The following is a 19,620-nucleotide window of genomic DNA, read 5'->3' as shown; positions in this document are numbered from 1 at the left end:
AAGAAACACTAAAAAATGCATAAAACCACACCCAGCTGAAATAAGCCACACAGGAAAACAAAAAATGCACATACCTCAAACATCTACCAGCTTCGTCAGGTCACTTGCATGTATTATGAGCTATAACCATCCACATTTGGGGTCAGAATTTCCACTGGACTTCAGATAGCCCTTCTTCTATCACTTCACAGTAACTCATGAGCTATTAACTTTCCAACACCCACTTCCACAAGCAAACCTCAGGTCTTTTTCAAGGTAGAGTGCTGTATTTCCAAGCCACTTAACATCTGTAAAACTGTTTTAGGGGTTGCTATCTTATTTATTTTTAGCACTTAAATTTGAATTTTTTTATTGGGCTATAGTTGATTAACAAAATGTTAGTTTCAGTTTTACAACACAGTGATTCAAGATCTTTATAAATTATATATACTCTATTTAAGGTTATTATAAAATATTGGCTATTGTTCCTGTGCCGTACAATAAATAAATATATCCTTGTAGTTCGTTTATTTTATACATGGTACTTTGTACCTATCTTTTTTTTTCAGAAAGCCTATTTATTTTTTCTCTGTATTTTCTGGTCTCCTATGAAGTTTCTGAGTGTTGAGAACCTAACCCCACTTTCCCCATAAGCTCTGTGATTTTTACTGTGTAATTCTGCATAGTGCAGTACTTTTCAGTAACATGTACGCTGCATTACAGCAGAACAATTTTAATCCTGTGTAGTAAAATTACCTGGTTTCTGTTCCTCATCCCCAACATCATAAGGATACTGACCTAAACCTTCTTCACTTACTTTTGTTCATCTTTCACATTAGACCTGCCCAACAGACTTGAGAACACAGAAGCATGGTGTGTGATGTGTGTGGAACGAGAGAGACCATAACCAGTGGGGGAGAGGCAGGTAAACACAAAATCTAATCCCCAAAACATATCCCGCTTTCAAGTTGATGAACCTGTCTCCCCTCCTAGGATTTTTTTCCTAATTAAAGAATCTTAAAAAAAAAAAAAAAAAAAAAGTCCAATGTAGATCCATATCAAACCTGAGGGTTAGTGGTAACGCGACTTTTCATTTGTTCACCATTTTGCTATTTGTGACCACCCCTGCTTTCTCAGGACCTGAAACATCCGTTATCCCCATTCAGGTCACCTGGAGGAGCAGTAAAGGAGCTGCGCTGTCAACCACTCCCCTCAACATGGAAGCCCTGAAATGCAAACAGGACCAGAAGGAACAGAGGGACAGCTACAACAGGCAAACTGCTGCCTTAAAAATCGATGCACTCTGGAGTAAGGAATGGCAATACTCCAGTATTCTTGCCTGGAAAATTCCATGGAAAGAGGAGCCTGGCAGGCTACAGTCCATGGGGTTGCAAAGAGTCAGACACGATTAAGAGACTGAGCACACATAGTTATCAGAGAATCTGATAACAGCAGGAGAAGGATGAGTGGGGTCTATCTTACAGGTGCAGCAATAAGGGCAGGGCATTTCTCTAAAAGCCTCCTGTATCCATGGTGTCTTATCAAATGTGCACTGGAAAAACAGCAGTTGCACAAGGTAAATCTGAAGATCTTCTGTTTTCTGGAGAATGCCAAAATTCCCCTGTGTTTCACAGATGTGTGGCAGTGACTTGAACATGTGATAAGGAAGCCTGAATGTGCTCTACGGCAGGGGCCAACAATTAGACCCTGAAAGACAATTCAGAAAGCAAGGCAGGTCCAGTTGCACCTCAACAAATACCGGTCCAGGAATCAGAAGAGACAAGTCACCCATGGCAAAACCCACTAATAATTCAAGAATAGAGTCTCTAAGGATTTGGGTCATATGCCACAGAACTCTTTCCTTGATGTAGCATTTAAGAAGACCCAAAGGGAGGTGGGAAAAAAAAAGAGACTGAATTGTGAAAAATTGAGAGTTTAAACTAGAATAATTGAGAGATGACAACTAGTGGAATGAGCCCCCTGCCCCACCCAAGGGAATATCAGGACTGTTAGAGAAATTTAATAAGGTTTGTTTTATTTGTACACTATTATTTTGTGTAAATGTATGATCTGACAACAAGTACCCTCCAAATCTAGTGACTTGGAGTCAATATTTCCATAGAAAATGTGACCACTTATGAAATTTCTTGAAAATAAGTACTCAAGAAATGAAATATCCTCAAGATATTCTTTGAAATTATATGCTACAGCAGCTCTACAGATAAAATTATTCTAGAGATTGCTCAACTAAAAAAAAAAAAAAAAAATCGATCCACTCAAACACCGGGAGACACATTTATTTGCTAAGAAGCTCAGAGCACAGGGGTAGAATCATGCACTTCAGGGGAATCCTGGGTCACAGTCCTGGGGAGAGGGAGGCTGGAGGAGGTGCCGAATGACACAGGATGACAAGCGGGTAACTCAGGTATCCTATATTTTAAGTGAGGGATGAGTGAACTCTTTACTGGCAAAGAAACCACAGAGGAAAATTAGGTGGGGAGGTGGAGGTTCTCAAATGCTTGTGTTTCATAACACACACAAATGTGTCACACACTCCTCTGCACGTATCAAGTATTACATAATCAAATAATACATTGAAAAATTAAGAAAGAAAAGACAAAGGGAAACCAAGTCGTTCTCGGACGGCCTCTGGTCTGCCCTGGCTCTCTCGCCACCTGCCCAGGGTGGGCATCAGGGGCAGCCCCAGAGGACCCAGCTCAGCTGACCGGTGCCGTTGTCTCTGGGCCAACAGAACCTGAGCCAGCTCTTGAGTTCCAATCGAAAGACAGTGACCTGCGGCTCTACCTTCAGTTGCTCTTTTCTTCTTCTTTCCTCTGCGGTGAGTTCGCTATGAATTCCTGGCAGGTCACCTTCCACAGTATCACAGGGTTATCTCTTCCCTCCCTCTTGCCTTGATTTCAACCGCAGCTTCCACCTGGTGACAATCGTCTTGAGTACCTTGTTGGGCCAACAATCTTTCAAAGCAAATCAAACTTCTCAAACAGGAGTTTCATAGCTTCCCACCAATGGCTCCCTCCGACTTCAAGGGATTTCATTTCCACTCACTTTAGCTCATCATCCACCCACTCCCTTCCTTGTCAGCACAAGCCTTTGGTGGGGAGGAGGGGCTCTTTCTCTGAATGCGATCACCTGCCTCACCCTTTCTACTTGTTACAGCCTTCTTCCTTTTAATTGCACAATTCCATTTCAAAACGACCTACAATTTCTTTCACCAAGGACACTTTTCTACCTCAGGTCTAGCCATCTTTTAACTCCTGAACCCAACTGTGATTTGTTTAAAAAAAAAAAAAATTTGTCCAAAACTTGAAAATAAGAGGGAGCCGGGGGCCGGGGGCCGGGGGGGGAAGTACAGCGTCTCTAAAAGTCCTACCTGTCTACCTAAAGGTCATCTGACGCGCTCCAGAAACACAGAGTGGTCTGACTTCCTCTTTACTATTCATCAGGTACACATTCTGTAACATGAGATGTTCATGTAGAAAATAAACAAGTAGCAAATGACTTGTCTGGTGAAAAAGATAACCTTGAAAGCTTTGTCTTTATTGCCCTGCAGGACATTAGCCGGTTATATATCTGAATTTGCAATCTTACTTCTTTCCTATTATGTGAGTATCAGTTTCTTGCATTCTCCTTGAATCCACCTTTGTCATCCTGCTGTTTTCCTCAGTAATCTTCATAAATCTTCACTACATACTAATGATATACTGGTATAAGAGTATGCTTCAAACATTAAAAAGTTTCTTTTGTCATATTACATCCAGTAAGACCTATTTTTTAATACTTTCCTTAGATCTTGTGCTCCACAAGCACCTAGACAAAACCTTCCACTCCCTGGGCCTCTCTAGGCACTCAGCGCTCTGGTACTTAAACGACTTGGTATCAACTCACTGAGATGCCCTCACATGCAACCTTCATGCACTCTATAAAAACAGCAAACACGCTTTCTGAACCAAAAGTGGAAGGGACACCGCCTCACGATGGGACAAGATATTTTTGAAATTTGGGTTACCCAGGAAAATCTGGACAAATTTCTGTAATTTCCACAAAGCTTCCACTTTTGGTGAAGTAGGTATATAAATGCAAGATTTTAAATGTGTTGAACACCCACTGCGTGCTGGCGCAGAAAAAACACCCCTCGACCTCAAGGAGTTAGTGAGAGTGACAGATCTGGTGGCGACAGTCACAGCAGGTGAGGACAACACAGGGGATGTGATAAAATCACTGACTCCAGCTGGTCGAGCAGCTTCCTCAAGAAGCTGGAATGAAGGCTGACCAGGATGCCGGGGGAATTCTAGGCCCAGGGAATCTTGCAAGCCACGGCTTGGAGGCCTGGAGCTGCATGGTGGGCAGCGGGAGGGCACCAGGCTGGGCAGGTGGTCAGGACCAAATCCTGAAGGGGTCTGCAGCTCATGGTAATGAACTTGGTCTCTCTCCTTCTTAAAGAAGGAAAAGCTACAGCCAGCAATCCAGCAATGCTCTAGGAAGGGGAGCCCTGCACCTCAGCCCTGCTCACTCTGGTTTGTATAGGGGGCTACTGGCTTGCCCAGAGTCCCCAGACACCATATGCTCACTAAGAATCATTCTGAGCAAAGACTTAGGGCTGAGTTCTGACTTGAGAGAATATCAAAACAGCTAAAACAAAAGTTAGGGTAACTTCATCAACAGAGGAAGAGATTTCTGAAAATTGATTAAAGGGAAGTTTTGTTTTTTTTTTTTTAAATTTTTGGCTGTGCCACACAGCATGAGGGCTTAGTTTCCTGACCAGGGATTGAAACTGTATGCCTTGCAGTGGAAATGTAGAGTCTTAACCACTGGAACCACCAGGGAAGTCCCCAAAGGAAAGTTCCAGTTATGTATGAAAACTGGGAAACAGGCCACCTATCTCTTAGGGGTTGTGTGAAGGGAGCGTGGCAAACAATCATATTAAAAAAGAAAAGCAGGATGTTGAAAAGTTAAACCAAGAATTACCTGGAAGGCCAAAGAGAATGGGGATTCCCAAGTTTAAATTCAAACACAGCTTTCTGTGTGACAAATCAGAAGGCTGGTTGGAACTCTCATAATGTAATTGTGCTGCCTCCGGGAAATTAATTGATCTCTCCAAGACTCAGTTTCCCTACTTATAAATATAGGAACAATCCAAATTCCAATGGATATATATTAATATATAGGGATATGATCAGCACATACTAAAATGTCTTTTGACTTTTTCATAGTTTCTTTTTCAACCTAACATTTGAAAAAGGGTTATTTGTAGCTTAGCTTCCAATTTAACCTTTGAATAAAAGCCAGTAGTCACACTATTGATGTTTAAAAGCAACAACTCAGTGACAAAGCTAATAAACTTATTTTCTAACTAGAAATCATATTTACATTTTATTCAAATGCAGAGAAGGTGGTTATGACTGAAATTAAATTCACTTCCTATTGATTCCATGTGGACACATAATAATAGCTGTCACTAATACCTACGTACTACTTCACACAAACCCAGGTGCTAGTATTGCTATTCTACTTTACAGGTCATGAAGATGAGGTTCAGGGAAGTTAAACTATTTGCTCAAGCCCTTCATACAAGCTACAAGATCTGAATTTATATCCGTATTGAGGTCTGCATATCTCTTCCATGCACTCTATTTCCCCCCACAAAACAAACATTTCTTGGATTTTACAACCTGGGAGAAAGATGCAAGATGGACCTGGAGCGACAATAAAGTCTGGGGAATCTGGGTGTGGGTGGAGGGGGGGCACTTAATGTAACCCATCTCATGACCCCCAATACTAAGTTCAATGTTAATGAAAGAAGATCCATCTCAGGGTAACACACATGTAACTGACTCAAGGGGGAGCAGATGAGAGAGATTTTTGCCTGACTGTATTTTGCCAGCATACTTTCCTCCCAAAGTATTAAAACTTTCTCCAGATGAGACCTTCTGCCTTGACAAGATGCTCCTTTCCAGAACACCCCTCTTTCTTCAAATAAAGAACAAACCAATAAAGACACAACCCTTAAGACCTGCATTCAACATACATTAACTGAGCCTACAGTGTGCCAGACACAAAACTGAACACATCAAGAGGCACATGTTCTGGCGGAGAAACCCCGTGTGAACACCTGCCAGGGCCAGGTGCCGTGTGCTGGGATGATAAAGGCGCGTGACGCAAGAGGACCCTGTAGGAGTACATTTCCTAAAAAGCTTCTGTTGTTTTTACTGCAATTCATCCCATGCTTGTGTGTGAGCATTTAGAGACAAAGGTTAAATGTGATTTTCTCTTTTTACTAGAAAAGAACTTCATCAGCAGTGTCACCCAGTTGTGTCTGCTTTTAACGCCTTGCAAACTTCCACTTATCATGGCATACGATTCAAATCACCCTGGGAGGCAGCTTTAAGCACTCTTTCAAATGAGTTAATATATGCACAGCACTTAGAACAGTGTCTGGCACAGAGTGCTTGAAAGTGGTGATGGTGGTGGGGGTCGTTACACAGGAAGAAATAAGCCCAAGTCCAATGAGGGGTCTTAGGCAGGTAAGTTCACGAAGGCTCCATCCTGCTCCAGACGTCACTCCAACAAGCATGCTAGGGGGCCTTCCTCTCAGGAGCCCTCCACCCCTGGGACTGTCCCACCTCGCAGTGACTGTCCCCACCCATGGGAGAGCCTCACCCTGGGTCCCAGCTGGGAACCCAGGTCTTACCAAGACCACATTAGAGGCATCAGATCTGTTGACCATTCACATTTGATAGGCTGTCCATCTTGTTTCTTTATTCCTTTGAAATGCATGCTTTTAGAAACAGATCAAGAACAGATTTTGAGAACAACAATTAAGAGAAAACTCAAGCCAATGACTAGCAGTAATAATAAAAGCAGTATAGCAGTTGTTGACATTTCCTGAGCTCTTACCACATGTTAACAATTACGTTAAGCACTTGACATGGATTTCATCACTTAATTTCCATGACACTTTGAGGTAGGTGCCTTCATCACCTCCACTTCACACACAAGGAATACTAGGCACAGAGAGGTTAAGTAACTTGTCCAGCGTCACTCAGTCAGCAGGTGACGGCGCTGGGACTGAAGAGTCAAGTTCTCAGCCACCACCCTGGACAGATGCTTTGCTTCTGTTACTGTGTGGATGTCACCAGACAGCCTCGTTCTCTAATGGGAACAAACATCCCCAGCTCAGGAAGGAAAAGGGTGTCATCCCGGGTGTCCTGCATCTCCTGACCCTTCATCTGCTCCCACCCTGCATCTCTCTGGTGTCTCTCTCACTCTCCTGCAACAAAGAGACTGAAAGTTGAACAACAGGCAGAGATGAAGACGCTCAGGAACGCCCCTGCACAAGCCTGTTCCAGGGGCTGGCGCTGCATAGTGCCAGGTAACCGAGTGTCCACAAAGTCTGGCAAAAGCCACTCCTTCCACCTAACTGTCCTCCTGGGGGGCAAAGTTCCAAAGCTGGGGATCTCCACCTTTCCCAGTCCTTAAACCACTCAGTAAAGCAACTATACTCCAAGAAAAATTAATTTTAAAAAAGTCATTCAGGCAAAAGTGAAAGACCTCAGTGACTCACCAACCTACCCTTCCCCAAATCATTACCACACCCCCAAATCTCCCTCAGACTAAGGACAAAAATAATACTTCCAAAGCAGGTTACTAACCCCTGCTACAAATCACCACCCAGCATGTTCATACCCACTGTGCACTGCGGTGCTGGGAGCTCGGGGAACCTGCATATAGCACAGACTCCAAAGTGCCGGTTCCCTTCCCACCCAGCAACCTCACAGGAAAGAAACCCAACCAACCCCAGAAACTGTGACAAGGGTGAACAGACAGGTGCCTCACAGAGGAAGGGCTGTCAGAAGGCAGAGAAAGGGCTGACTCGTCCTGGCAGGCAGGGAAAGCAGAGCCTTGAAGAGTGAAGAGACGTTTGTGACTTAGAGAGAGGCATGGGTAGGTGCTGCAGACAAAGGGAATGGTATGAGCAAAAGCACAGCACCAAGAAATGTTCTGGAAGGAGCTTCCGCAGAGCACGTGGAACAGAGTGGAGAGACGGAGCTGCCTGCACTTGAGCTGTGAAGGCCTCACGGAAGCTGCCTGGAGTGGCACAGAAAGCACCACGGACATCTGCCATTCCTGCTCTGTCTGCCGTCCTTCCAGCTGAACCTCCCATGCACCCTGATCTTCCTTCTGGAGAACCCATGCTGGGTGGTCTCAGCATTAAGGTTTCCTGCCAGGCGGCTCTGATGAATGCATGCTGCCACCAGGAACGTGACTCTAGGAAGCGGGGACAAGCAGAGGCCACCGAGGCAGCGGGTCCTAAACAGGCTGCTCTGGCCTCTTCTTAGCAGGACTCTGCTGCCAAGCTGCCCTTGGCTCTGGCTCGTGTTCCTGGTCTGGCTCTCCTGCTTTTCTGATCAGTCCACACACTATCCTGCCAATAAACTCCTTTTCTACTCGAGCTACTCAAAGCCAGCTTCTGTGGCTCATCACCAAGCCTGCCAACTGACAGCACAGCAGGAGAGGGACCTGATCAAAACTAAGTTTGAGGAAGGCCACAAAACACAGCTATCAAGAGGACACCTGCAAATCACCCGAGCGCGGTGGTCAAGCCTTACAAAGCGGCTGTCCGCTCAGCCTGGGACACTACTATGCCTGCTCCCCTGGCCGGTGCCCCTCCTGGACTCTACCCCAGATCTTACCTTCCACACTGGAATCTTTGGGGGTGTACCCTGGTGGGCCTCTTAAGCACATTAAAGTTTGAGACCCTCGGTCCCACACAGTGTTCTGGCCACAAGGAATAACATATTCCCAAACACGTCAAATTATTCCCAACACCCTGCCTTTCCAAATTCTCCTTTCTAAAATACTATTCACTCATCCTTCACAACTCAGCTCAAACGCCAGTCTCCGTGAAGATTTTCCTACTCCCCTTCCTTAGTGTTTCAAAAACTTGGGACTTTGTTCCTCTGTTCTGGCCTCTGTTGCATTTTGCTCTGTATTGTGACAGGCTGCTTAGATGTCAGCTCCCTGACAGTTCAGACTTTTTCATTCATCTCTAATACCTGAGTCTAACAATATGCTAGCTTGTGTGGGACCCAGCACAGAGCACAGATACATAGCACTGAGCCAGGAACATAGTGGATACTCATGCGGAACTGGAATGAACAAATTTCTTAAATTAAATTTAAAAAATTTAAAACAACTTCTGACGAGAACAGGGGTCCCCAGACAGGCTTCCGGAGTCAGGGCATCTCCCACCTCATTCCCACAGGGTAGGGAAGAGTACGAGCTCACGTCAGAAGGCCCAAGTTCACTCCTAATGCCACTTCATCAGCACAGTAAACCTTGGGCAAATCATTTTATCTGTCTCTACGTCTTCATATGCAAAATGGGAATAAAATCAAGTACCTCCCAGCACTGTCAGGAAGACAAATGTATCAGAGGGATTTTTGTAACGTGTTAGGCCTCGCAGGGACGTTTACACTTAGGAAGAAGCAGTATTTCCATGAGTTGCTATGGGACGATGAGGGCCTGAGCCAAGAAGACTCCAGTTTAACAAGGCAGTTCCACACCTGGTTCAGCAGCCGGAATTTCATCACTGATCCAGTCTAGTCCCTGAACCCAGCAGACCAGTTCCACAGGACAGATGCAGAAGCCACATTATAAGGGACGTTTAGACATGTGTTCATTAGCAATTCCGAAGGCCTGAGAGATGCAGAAAGAGCTCTGTTTTCCAGCTTCCAAGCCGTTCAATGGTTGAGGATTAGTTTCTAAACAGGTTTCCCCAGAGAGCCTTCCTTTGAGGCCTCGCTCTGGGATCCTGCTATTCTTTAAAAAATTCCATCATGTCAACAAAGTTTAACCCGTGAGGCTTGTGGTCCAGAAATGGAACACTTGACCTTGTTCTGTAACTGCTCGTGTCCGCACACCACACCTACAGAAGCCCTTTCAAAAGGAAAGAATAAACATTTCAAAACTGTATTCTAAAAAAAGGGCCCTTGGTCCTAAGAGTCCACTTGCAACTTGTAGCTCCTCGTTCACTCTCAGATAAGAATTGAAGAGAATGTTAGACTCCCTGCCCTCTTCCGTGCATGTGCTGTAGCTTCAGGCAAGTCTCAGAGCACCTGAGACGCAGACAGCCCCAGTCCCTGCTCTGCAGCAGGACAGAAGGCTTAAGAGAAGTGCTGTGGGATCCAGGGAAGTCACTTGAAACATCCAGCACAGGGCAGACCCTTCCTGATAAACACATGTGGACTGAAGGGAAACCTGCGCAGAGGAGGCTGGTCTCTCCAGCCCCAGCCCACCACCCGCCTTGTATTCACAACTCTGAAGCCCTCTACATCAGATGGGGGCTTGGCATGCAGGGGAGGAAAAGTACATGGGTTTTGGAGTTGGACTGAGGTCACCCTTTTACAACTTACTAGCTCTGATCTGGGCCTCAGTGTCTTCATCTGTAACATACCATGCAACTGGAGAAAGAATTAAAAGCAAAGACAGTGTAGGTAAAAGGCCACACACACCGAGTGAAGGCAGGGACCTTGCTCACCCTGCCAGGGCTATACCCAGAGCCCAGCACAACACAGGCCCTCTCAAAGGGTCCCGACTGCAGAGCTATCCAGACGCTGTGCTGGGCACACAGTGGATGCTGCCTACAGTGTGATTTCAAAACCTGATGAAGGATGGAAAAGAAGTGGCGGCTGCAGAGAGAGTCAATAATTAATAAAGAATAAGACAGTCACATTTACCTAGAGAACCGATGCGCCTCAGGATAAATGACAGTACATCTGTAGGATCAAGAGGAAATGGTCCCATATTCATTATCAAAGATGGTGTACATCTTAGGAAGAATCACACGATGGGAAATAGCTATTGCATGTCTATTTCAGTCCTGCCCAACAAATAATCACAGAAAATCCACCCATCTAGCTCAGATAAACAACCCCCATTGACTTTTAACAGTTCAAAGGAAAGTACTGTGAGAGGTGAGGCTATTCATAACCAAAGGGCATTTCCTAAAATATCTGCAGATTTTGGTGAAAAGTAGTCATAAGAGAATTAGAATGAAGAACACTATAGGAATACAGAGTCCCGAAGAACTTTTATGCAAGGACAGAGGATTCACAGACTTTTGGCAGAAGACAGGGCTGCCACCAAGACACTGAAGAAAAGGGAACTTAGACAGAAGAGAGCCCCGATGAAACAGCGTAAAACAAGAAGTCATTTATCAAGTCCCCCAAGGCAGAGGAGGGCTGAAAATAAGGAACTGCTGCACCTTTAGAGCAAGTCTAAACGTACGGAGAGCAAGCCAACCTGACGAAGGATCACTGCAAGAAACCAAGTGCAGCAGAGGAGTAAGAGAGTCGCAACCACTAGGGCTCTGGGCAAGCAAAGGGGACATCAGAAGCACAGGAAGGGACTGCTCAGGAAGCTGGTGGCTGCTCACTGACTGTCCAGTGGTCTCAAGTACAGGAAAGGCAAATGAGGAACCAGGAGGCCAGGACGAAGGAGCCTGTTATCTGTGCATTGTGGGTGGCTGGGTGGCATCAGCCCTAAACTGGCATAGAGACAGGCAGGATAAAGGGGCCAGAGTTTCAAACTCTAGCTGGAAGCTAAGGAGGACAGGCCCTCTCCTCCACTGTGGCGGGGGAGTAAACTGGTCCATCCATCGTGGAGAGCACTGGACAGGACCTATCGAAACCACAGAGGAGTCAGAAGAGAATGTTACTTCCTGCCCCTTCCTTTCGTATGCTTCTCTCTTTTGACTCTGGCAGCATCTGTGATGTAGCTCTCACCACCCCACCTGGAGCCAGCACCCACCTCTAGTCACTCATCCTGCACCTATACCTGCACACGGGCTTCTCAAGTGGCTCAGTGGTAAAGAGACTGCCTGCCAATGCAGGAGACACTGGGGATCCGGGTTTAATCCCTGGGTTGGGAAGATTCCCTGGGGAAGAACCAGTGACCCAATCCAGGATTCATGCCTGGAGAATCCCACCGACAGAGGATGGAGAACCATGCAGCAGTGAAGAAGACTGGGAAGATCTCTAACATCAACATCGGCAGAAAAACAAAACTTACAGCATGCGAGCTATTTGTGAAAACTCAAAAGGGGAGCAAAGTGAAAATCCATACATGCTATTTGCTTCTATCTGCCTTAAGTTTTGAAGGATGTAAAGGAAATGAAAAAATGAATAACCTGGGGGGTGTGGACCCTAAGTAGATGATGACAGGGCTCGGGGCAAGACTTTCCATAGCACCCCTTTCATATTTTTTATCTTGCTTCATGAATGTATCATTAAAAAAATATTTTCCAAGTGGTAAGTTCCAATCACCACAGTAATTTATCATATTGAAAAAGGTTTTTTTAATGAAAGGGCTACAGCTGGCAGTGTGTAAGAGCTATCACCCAGCTCTTGACTTGAAGAGTCCTTGATGAGAAACACACACCAAACGAGCTGTGTTCAGGGCAACAATGCTTACGCTAATGAAACTGCAAATGATGAAAATGTTCCACAGGGACCTGAACAGGCGTTTGCCGCCTCAGATGAATTACACTGGACACTGTGACAATTACACCTCAACTGTCTCCACCTACAGCAATCCATAAGTGAAAATGCTATAATGTTTCATGTGCACTTTAATATAAAGTTCATACACAAACCCAGCAGGAGAGACAATTTGATATTCAGGGGGCACTGTTTGAATAAAGTCGCTTAAGAAGTTCCTTTTTTAATTATGTAATTGAGGAAAGAAAAGATCTATTCAATATAGAAGCAAAAATTTACTTAAAAAAAAAAAAGCCAAGCCTGGGCTGAGTATGAGGATGACAGAAAAGACTGAGAGGCAGGCAGTGCTCAGAACACTGGGCCATAGGCCCGGGTGTGAGTGTAACAATGTTTGTCAAGGGCGAGACCAAACAGACCCAGGAAGGAGGGGAAACCCAGAGACTGGCTCGGAGGTGTGAGCAAGCCCAGAAGATGTATCCCAGGAAATGGAACTGGATGAGACCAGGAGCTAAAAACTCATAGAAAATAAACAAGCTAAGAGCAACAGCAGCTCTTTCAACCCAGACACTAGCACCAGTGATATATACTTCAGGGTCAAGACAAAGCTTACATCTTGAAAATGGGGTAAGAGGTAGATCGAGGCTCCACCTCACTGAGCAGTTTTTCCGAAGCATGACTCACTGGAGAGACATGGAGTCAGTTTCTACCCCTCTCCTCACCTCCTCCCCCACACCAGGCTGGCCACTCCAGCCTTCCCAGTGACGTGGACACACAGGCTAGGGGCCCACCCAACACCTTGAAGCTGAAGTGCCTTCCTCTCCTCGTTAGACACACCTTTACAGAGTGCTTCTTTAGTGCCAGGTAGTGTCCAGGGACTCTGCCCAAGACAGAACTGTCTGCTGGGAGAAGCCAGGAGAGGCCCAAGAGACAGTGCCACCCAAAGGCTCAGGAACCACAGGTTTCTCAGCAGACAGGAGGGCAGGCTAGGTGACCAGCAGGGGGACTGCATGCAGGCAGGTATCTGACTCTGTGAGCCCTTCAGAGCCCACCGAGCAGGCACAGACCGACCACGCAGTCACATTAGCGGACATCCTTGTGGAGTTCAGAGCACCAGGGATAAAGACAAGAGCCCACAAACTTCCAGGGAAAACAGGTCACACACAGAGGGTAGGAGTCAAAACAGTATCAGATACCCAACTACTGAAAGCTAGCAAACAACGAGGCAATGCCTTCAACCTGAAATTCTAAATTCACCCAAACTATCAAATCAGAGAGGTTAGAATAAAGATATTTTTAGAGAGGTAAGGTCCCCCCAGATTTACTTCTAATGTATTCTTTCTTAGTAAGCTACTGGAGGATGTGCTCCATCAAATCAAGGGAGAAACACACACACACACACACACACACACACAAAACAAGGGAATAAGGGCTTCAACATGTCCCTGACCCCAGGTGATAGTCAAGGGTAGTCCCCGTATAAACGAGGAACAATAGACCTAGAACAACCATCAGACACAGCAAAAAGAGGGGAAGTTTCAGAAGAGATATCAACAAGGAGAATGAAAAGAACCGACCGCCAAACTGAGCTCCTGTCATAAGATTTAGGGCCACCTTAGTTATGGGAACACGGAAAGTAAGCAAGTGAATAAATGGGGCTATGATAAACCCTAGGAAAAAACAAAGAGCGACAAAAACCGGAGAGGATCTACCCGAGAGAAAAGAAAACATGCCCACAGAAAAATCTGTACATGAATGCTCACAGCAGCTTAATTTATAATAGCCAAAATGTGGAAACAAGTTAAATGTCTAACAAGTGATGAACCGATAAAACACGGAGTATCCATATAAGGGAACACTGGTGCAACAGATGAACTGCAACATTATGCTAAGTGAAGAAGGCCACTCAGTGTATGATTCCATTCATGTGAAATGTCCAGAAGAGGCCAATTCACAAGGGGAGAATGTAAATTAGCTCACTGAAAAGTTTCTCCACTGAGAACCGCTGCCCCTACTTGCCCTCCTGACTCTGTTTACCTAGCCTTGGACCACTTCACCCAATCGCTTCCTCCAGTGGATCTCCTAATTGCCAAATCCCACGAGTCCTTTCAGAGCCTCGTAATCCTTGCTGTCTTCTGCAGCCCTGTCTCCATCATCCATTGTTCCTCAAAAAGCTCACTTCCCCTTAGGTTATTACACTTTCCTCGCCTGTCTGGTTCCACCTTTTCCTCTCACCTGTGTCCTCAACTCACCAATCTGAGTGACTAGTCTTTAATCTCCACCCCCAGTTTTGACCTTCTCCTGAGTATCTGTCTCCCGTTTCCTACTAGTGCCTCAATTTCAGTCCATTTAAAGACAAATTTTCATCATCTCCCCAAACCAGCTCTTCCTGCTACCTTCTGAACCCTCCCAATGCCCTACATCAAAGCCTAAATGGGAACTTAAATTCCACCTCTGCTCTGTCTTCAGGACCAAGTTTCACTGAGGCCAAGTCTCGTCATGTCCAGCACCTTGTACAATGGCTACTTCCTCTCCCCATCCCGTCACTCTCTTAGGATTGTCATCACTCACCCAGATGACTATCTCCTTGAGGCAGGAATGAGTTTTCTAGGTGGTAGAAACCCTCTCTCCCCCACCACACAGAAACAAAAAAAATATATGTGTTCATACCCACAGAGTCTCTTCTTCAGCTGACTGGCTCCCAGAAGCATCTAGCCCTGATCTGATTCAACACCAAGGGCTGAGCCTAATATTAATTATCCTACTCCTGCCTAGCTCAAAGTCCTTGGACTCATTCAAACATTCCACAAATATTTAATTCTAGGCGAAGGAAACAAAACAAAGGTCCTGGCCCTCATAGGGTTGATGTTCTGGAGGGGGTGTATGGGTGAGTATTCAAGGATATCTGCAGACCACCAGTCTTCAGCCCGCTCAACTTTGCTCTAAGACCTGAGTGCAGGGCCATCTCTTCGGTGTGGTCTTCCTGGTAAGCCAGTATTTACCAAGCTCCATCCACACTCACTGACTTTCACTAACTGCCCTCTATAACTGAGCTATTCTATACTCAGTATGCTTACCAGGTAAAGCATACTCAGTATGCTTACCAGTGGTAAAGAGTCTGTCTGACAATGCAGGAGACAAAGGAGATGCAGGTTCAATCCCTGGGTCGGGAAGATCCGCTGGAGGAGGAAATGGCAATCTACTCCAGTATTCTTGCCTAGAGAATTCCATGGACAGAGGAACCCTGCGGGCTATAGTCCAAGGGGTCGCAAAGAGTTGGACAGAACTGAGCGTGCATGCATATAACACACACACACTACAGTTTTATTATCATTCATCTCAAGCTCCACAAAGCCATAAAATCCTATCTTCCTATGTTCCCTATAGCTCAGACACTACAGCTGACATGTGAATACTTGTTGACCAATGAAGACAGGGAACCACTTTATCCCAAATCTAACATGGAGCCCTGTGAAGCCACTTAACCACTGTGGGAGTTTCCAGAATGTTCATTTTACTCAATCATCTATAGGTGTAAGGTTACTACTTAACCACCAGGTACTTCAACACAGTGCACTTCCCCAGTGGTTCAGCAGTAAAGAATCTGCCTGCAATCCAGGAAACACAGGAAATGTGGGTTTGATCCCTTGGTCCGGAAGATCCCCTGGAGAAGAGCATGGCCACCCACTCCAGTATTCTTGCCTGGAAAAATCCCATGGACAGAGGAGCCTGGCAGGCTATATAGTCCATAGAGTCGCAGAGTCAGACACGACTGAAGTGACTTAGCATGCACACAAGCACACTTTAACACATTATAAATTTATAAATGAAAACAAACAGGGATCAGTTTCCGAACGGGAATGCAAAATCCACACAAATTTCTTTGTGTGAGGCTGTTGGTAGGCAGTTACAGACATATTCCTTACTGGCTGTGTATGCCTTATGGGTAAGTTAATCAACTGCCTTGAGCCTCAGTTTCAGGATTTATAAAAAAGGGATGAATCTAGTATAACAAGCAGTCTCTACCTGATGGAACTTGTTAAGGATTGAGAACATTGATGCATACTAACTGCTTAACACGGTGCCTGGCACACAAGTGCTCACAACATGTTAGCTGTCCTTGTTAAGTTCCAAGAACCTCCCTCCCTCCATTTGTCAACACATCTCTGTATTTGGGAGCATCCAACAAAAAAAGTCTGTGGTTAGATTTAGGGCTTCGTTTAAGAGTCTTACCACACTGCCTGGATGACCAAAATAGGAAAACAAGGTCAGGCCACAGGGTTGTTACAGAAGCAAAATGAGAAATGGATCCTCTTCATTTAGCTGCTGCCACTGTCTCTTCCCCTGGAAGAGAATCTTCTGCTGCCTCGGTTTCTTCATCTGTATAATGAGATGAAGACTTCATACCTGCCTGTAAGGCTGTAGTAAGATCCTGGCACAAGAAAGCACTTTGTAAACTGGAAAGCACAATGCATCTGAGTCACTGACTGATTAAGAGCATGGGTTCTGGAGAATCTAGAGGGAGTGACTTGAGACAAGTTAACATATCTGACTTAGGTCCCCTATAAAACCGGAGCAGTAAGAATATCTACTTCAGGGATTGTAATGAGGAACCAGTGAAACAATATAAGTAAGTAGGGCCTAGACTATCAGAAGAGCCCAACTGCTGCTGCTGCTTCTAAGTCACTTCAGTCGTGTCCGACTCTGTGCGACCCCATAGACGACAGCCCACCAGGCTTCCCCCGTCCCAGGGATTCTCCAGGCAACAACACTGGAGTGCGTTGCCATTTCCTTCTCCAATGCATGAAAGTAAAAAGTTTAAGTGAAGTCGCTCAGTCGTGTCCGACTCTTCGAGACCCCATGGACTGCAGCCTACCAGGCTCCTCTGTCCATGGGATTTTCCAGGCAAGAGTACTGGAGTGGGGTGCCATTGCCTTCTGCTGGGAGTTATTATTATTACTAGGACGACTTATCCACTCATTGGACCTCTCACCCCCAAAGATCAGGTGAAAAGACTGATGTTAGCAGCGACGGCAACACTGACCCAGTAACTGTGTTCTGTAACCAGCTTGGGTGACCTTGGGCAAGTCTCTGACCTCCAAACTTTGGATTCCGTGATCACAAAATGATCCCCTGGGCTCCTACAGCTCTTCCACTCCGCTGTGAAAGTGGCCGGAACAAAGGCCACCCGACTCCCCAACCTGTCCCCGAGGGGGTCGGGGAGAGCACAACTCAAAATTCCTGCGGCTCAACTCTCTTTGCAGCGCGACAGCAGGAGCGCCCGGGTCTCTATCGCGGGGAGATGCGTCCAACACTCCGCCGCCACCGCTCGCTTCATCAGCGACTAAGCTTCTCGCTGCCCCCCAAAGTTTTCCCAAGTGCCGGGAGAATTCGGCCGCGGTTCAACCCCGGAAAGACCACGGAGGGGGAGGACGCGGAGCCTAGGGGCCCGGCCCCGGGAATCTCCCAGAGCCGCCCACGCGGCCCGGTGGGGAGTGACAGGTGCGACGGAGCCGCTTGGGCGAGCAAGCAGAGCGGGACCTCGGACGCCGCGCGAAGGAGGCAGCGGCCGCGCGCTCTCCGCTGGCCGCTCCCTTCAGGCCCCCCCGCCCCTCGCCGACCCCGCGACCCTCGCTGGGCTTCCGGACACGAGGCGCCCCCCGCAGCAGCTCCCGCGCGGCCTGCCGGAGCCCAGCCGCCGGGCGGGGCTGAAGCCCGCAGCGCCCGGAAGGGTTGCGGACGGCCGCGGCGACCGCGCGCGCCGGTTCCTCCCGCGTGAGACGGGGCTGGCCGGTGGCGGGCTGTGTGTGAGGAGAAGGTGGGCGCACGCGCACCCGCGCGCGCCGCCGTAACCCCTTCCTCCCCGCGCGCGCCCCCCGCCCCCCGCTCTCCCACCCACCCCACCCCACCACTCACCGTCAATGTCCCCCAGGGTCAGCTCATCGCCCAGCTCCGTCAGCGTCTCCATGGTCTCCAGACCGCCCAGTTCGCCGCTTCCGTCCATCGCCCGGCTCGGCGCAGAAGACCACCTCCCCCGCGCCCCACGCCTCCTCTGCCGTCCCGCTCAGGGAGACGCGGGGGCGGTGCCGCCGTCGCCGCCCATGACACCCAACAGCCCCCACCCGGTTACCGCCTCAGCGGCCGGTGCCAGCCGCCGCCATGTTTGCGCCGCGCGGGACGGGGGCGGGGCGGCGCTGCCCCGCCCCCAGCCCGCGCCCTCCGTGGCCCCGCCCCCCGGGCCGGGCGCCCCCTTGTTTGTTGTCAATGGGACCAGGCTGGTCGTGGCCAATCGGCGCGCGGGCCGGCGCGTGGGGTGATGGCGCGTCGACGATCAGCAGCTCGGATTTGCATAGCGAGGCCCCACCTCTGGCGGCTCTTAAGCGAATACGAAGAGCGAGTCCCCCGGGTCCTCAGACCAACCTCCTTTACTCCCGTGATTAAAGGAACCGTTCCCTTTTCTCTTGGTTTCGCTCCGCGAGCTAACTCGGTCCACCTGCTAGGGGTGGAAGGGTTAATGCCGTCCGCCCCACGTCCGCTCGGAGCCCCCCGGAGCACATTACGTCATCCTCCCAGCTGTCATCCTCCTCTCCCCCCCACCCCCGCCTCGCTGCCCAGCCCACTGGAGCGGGCAGAATCAAAACTGAACCACCAACACTGGGCCCCCCCCCCCACCCCAAGGAGTTTGGAGATGGTCTCTAATCACGTTCCTCCCAAGCCTTTCTACCGAGACTCGCGAACTGCCCGAGTGCGGAGCGTTTGTTTTATGAACTCTGCGCCTTTGCATCTGCCGCGACCACGTGTTTACTCCAGCGGTCTCCCCCTGGGTACTTCCGAATCTCCTGCAGTCCTTTAAGATAGTGCCAGTGCCCCGGAACCACCACAGGGTTTCTGGGGTGCGGTGCGAGCACGACATTTTGACAAAGAGTTCCGCAGAGATTCTGAGGCGCAACCTACCCACGTATTCCCACTTCTTCAACCACCTCACTTCCCCACCTCGCAGCTGGTCACGGTGTAAACAAATGTGCAGGTTTCTAGGAATTCATACTAAGGAATAAAAGGACGAGTGCTCCGAGAAGTGCGCAAGCACATGTGTTCAAAGGTGTTCATCACGGAATCCCCTGTAACC

At 47.7% G+C, this 19,620-nt stretch overlaps 1 protein-coding gene across 1 annotated transcript in view; it reads right to left on the bottom strand.

Moving 5' to 3' along the window:
* Window positions 1-18,686, bottom strand: part of SREBF2 (sterol regulatory element binding transcription factor 2) — a 57,959-nt gene extending 39,273 nt beyond the window's left edge. The window contains exon 1 of the mRNA XM_019961897.2: window positions 18,411-18,686. Coding sequence (XP_019817456.2) covers window positions 18,411-18,498 — 88 coding nt within the window. The 5' untranslated portion in view covers window positions 18,499-18,686. The remainder of the gene's footprint in view (window positions 1-18,410) is intronic.
* Between the last annotated feature and the right edge of the window lie 934 nt (window positions 18,687-19,620).

The sequence above is a fragment of the Bos indicus genome, chromosome 5 (assembly GCF_029378745.1).
Source record: "Bos indicus isolate NIAB-ARS_2022 breed Sahiwal x Tharparkar chromosome 5, NIAB-ARS_B.indTharparkar_mat_pri_1.0, whole genome shotgun sequence".
Classification (NCBI taxonomy): domain Eukaryota; kingdom Metazoa; phylum Chordata; class Mammalia; order Artiodactyla; family Bovidae; genus Bos; species Bos indicus.
This window is presented reverse-complemented; position numbering and strand designations above follow the sequence as displayed.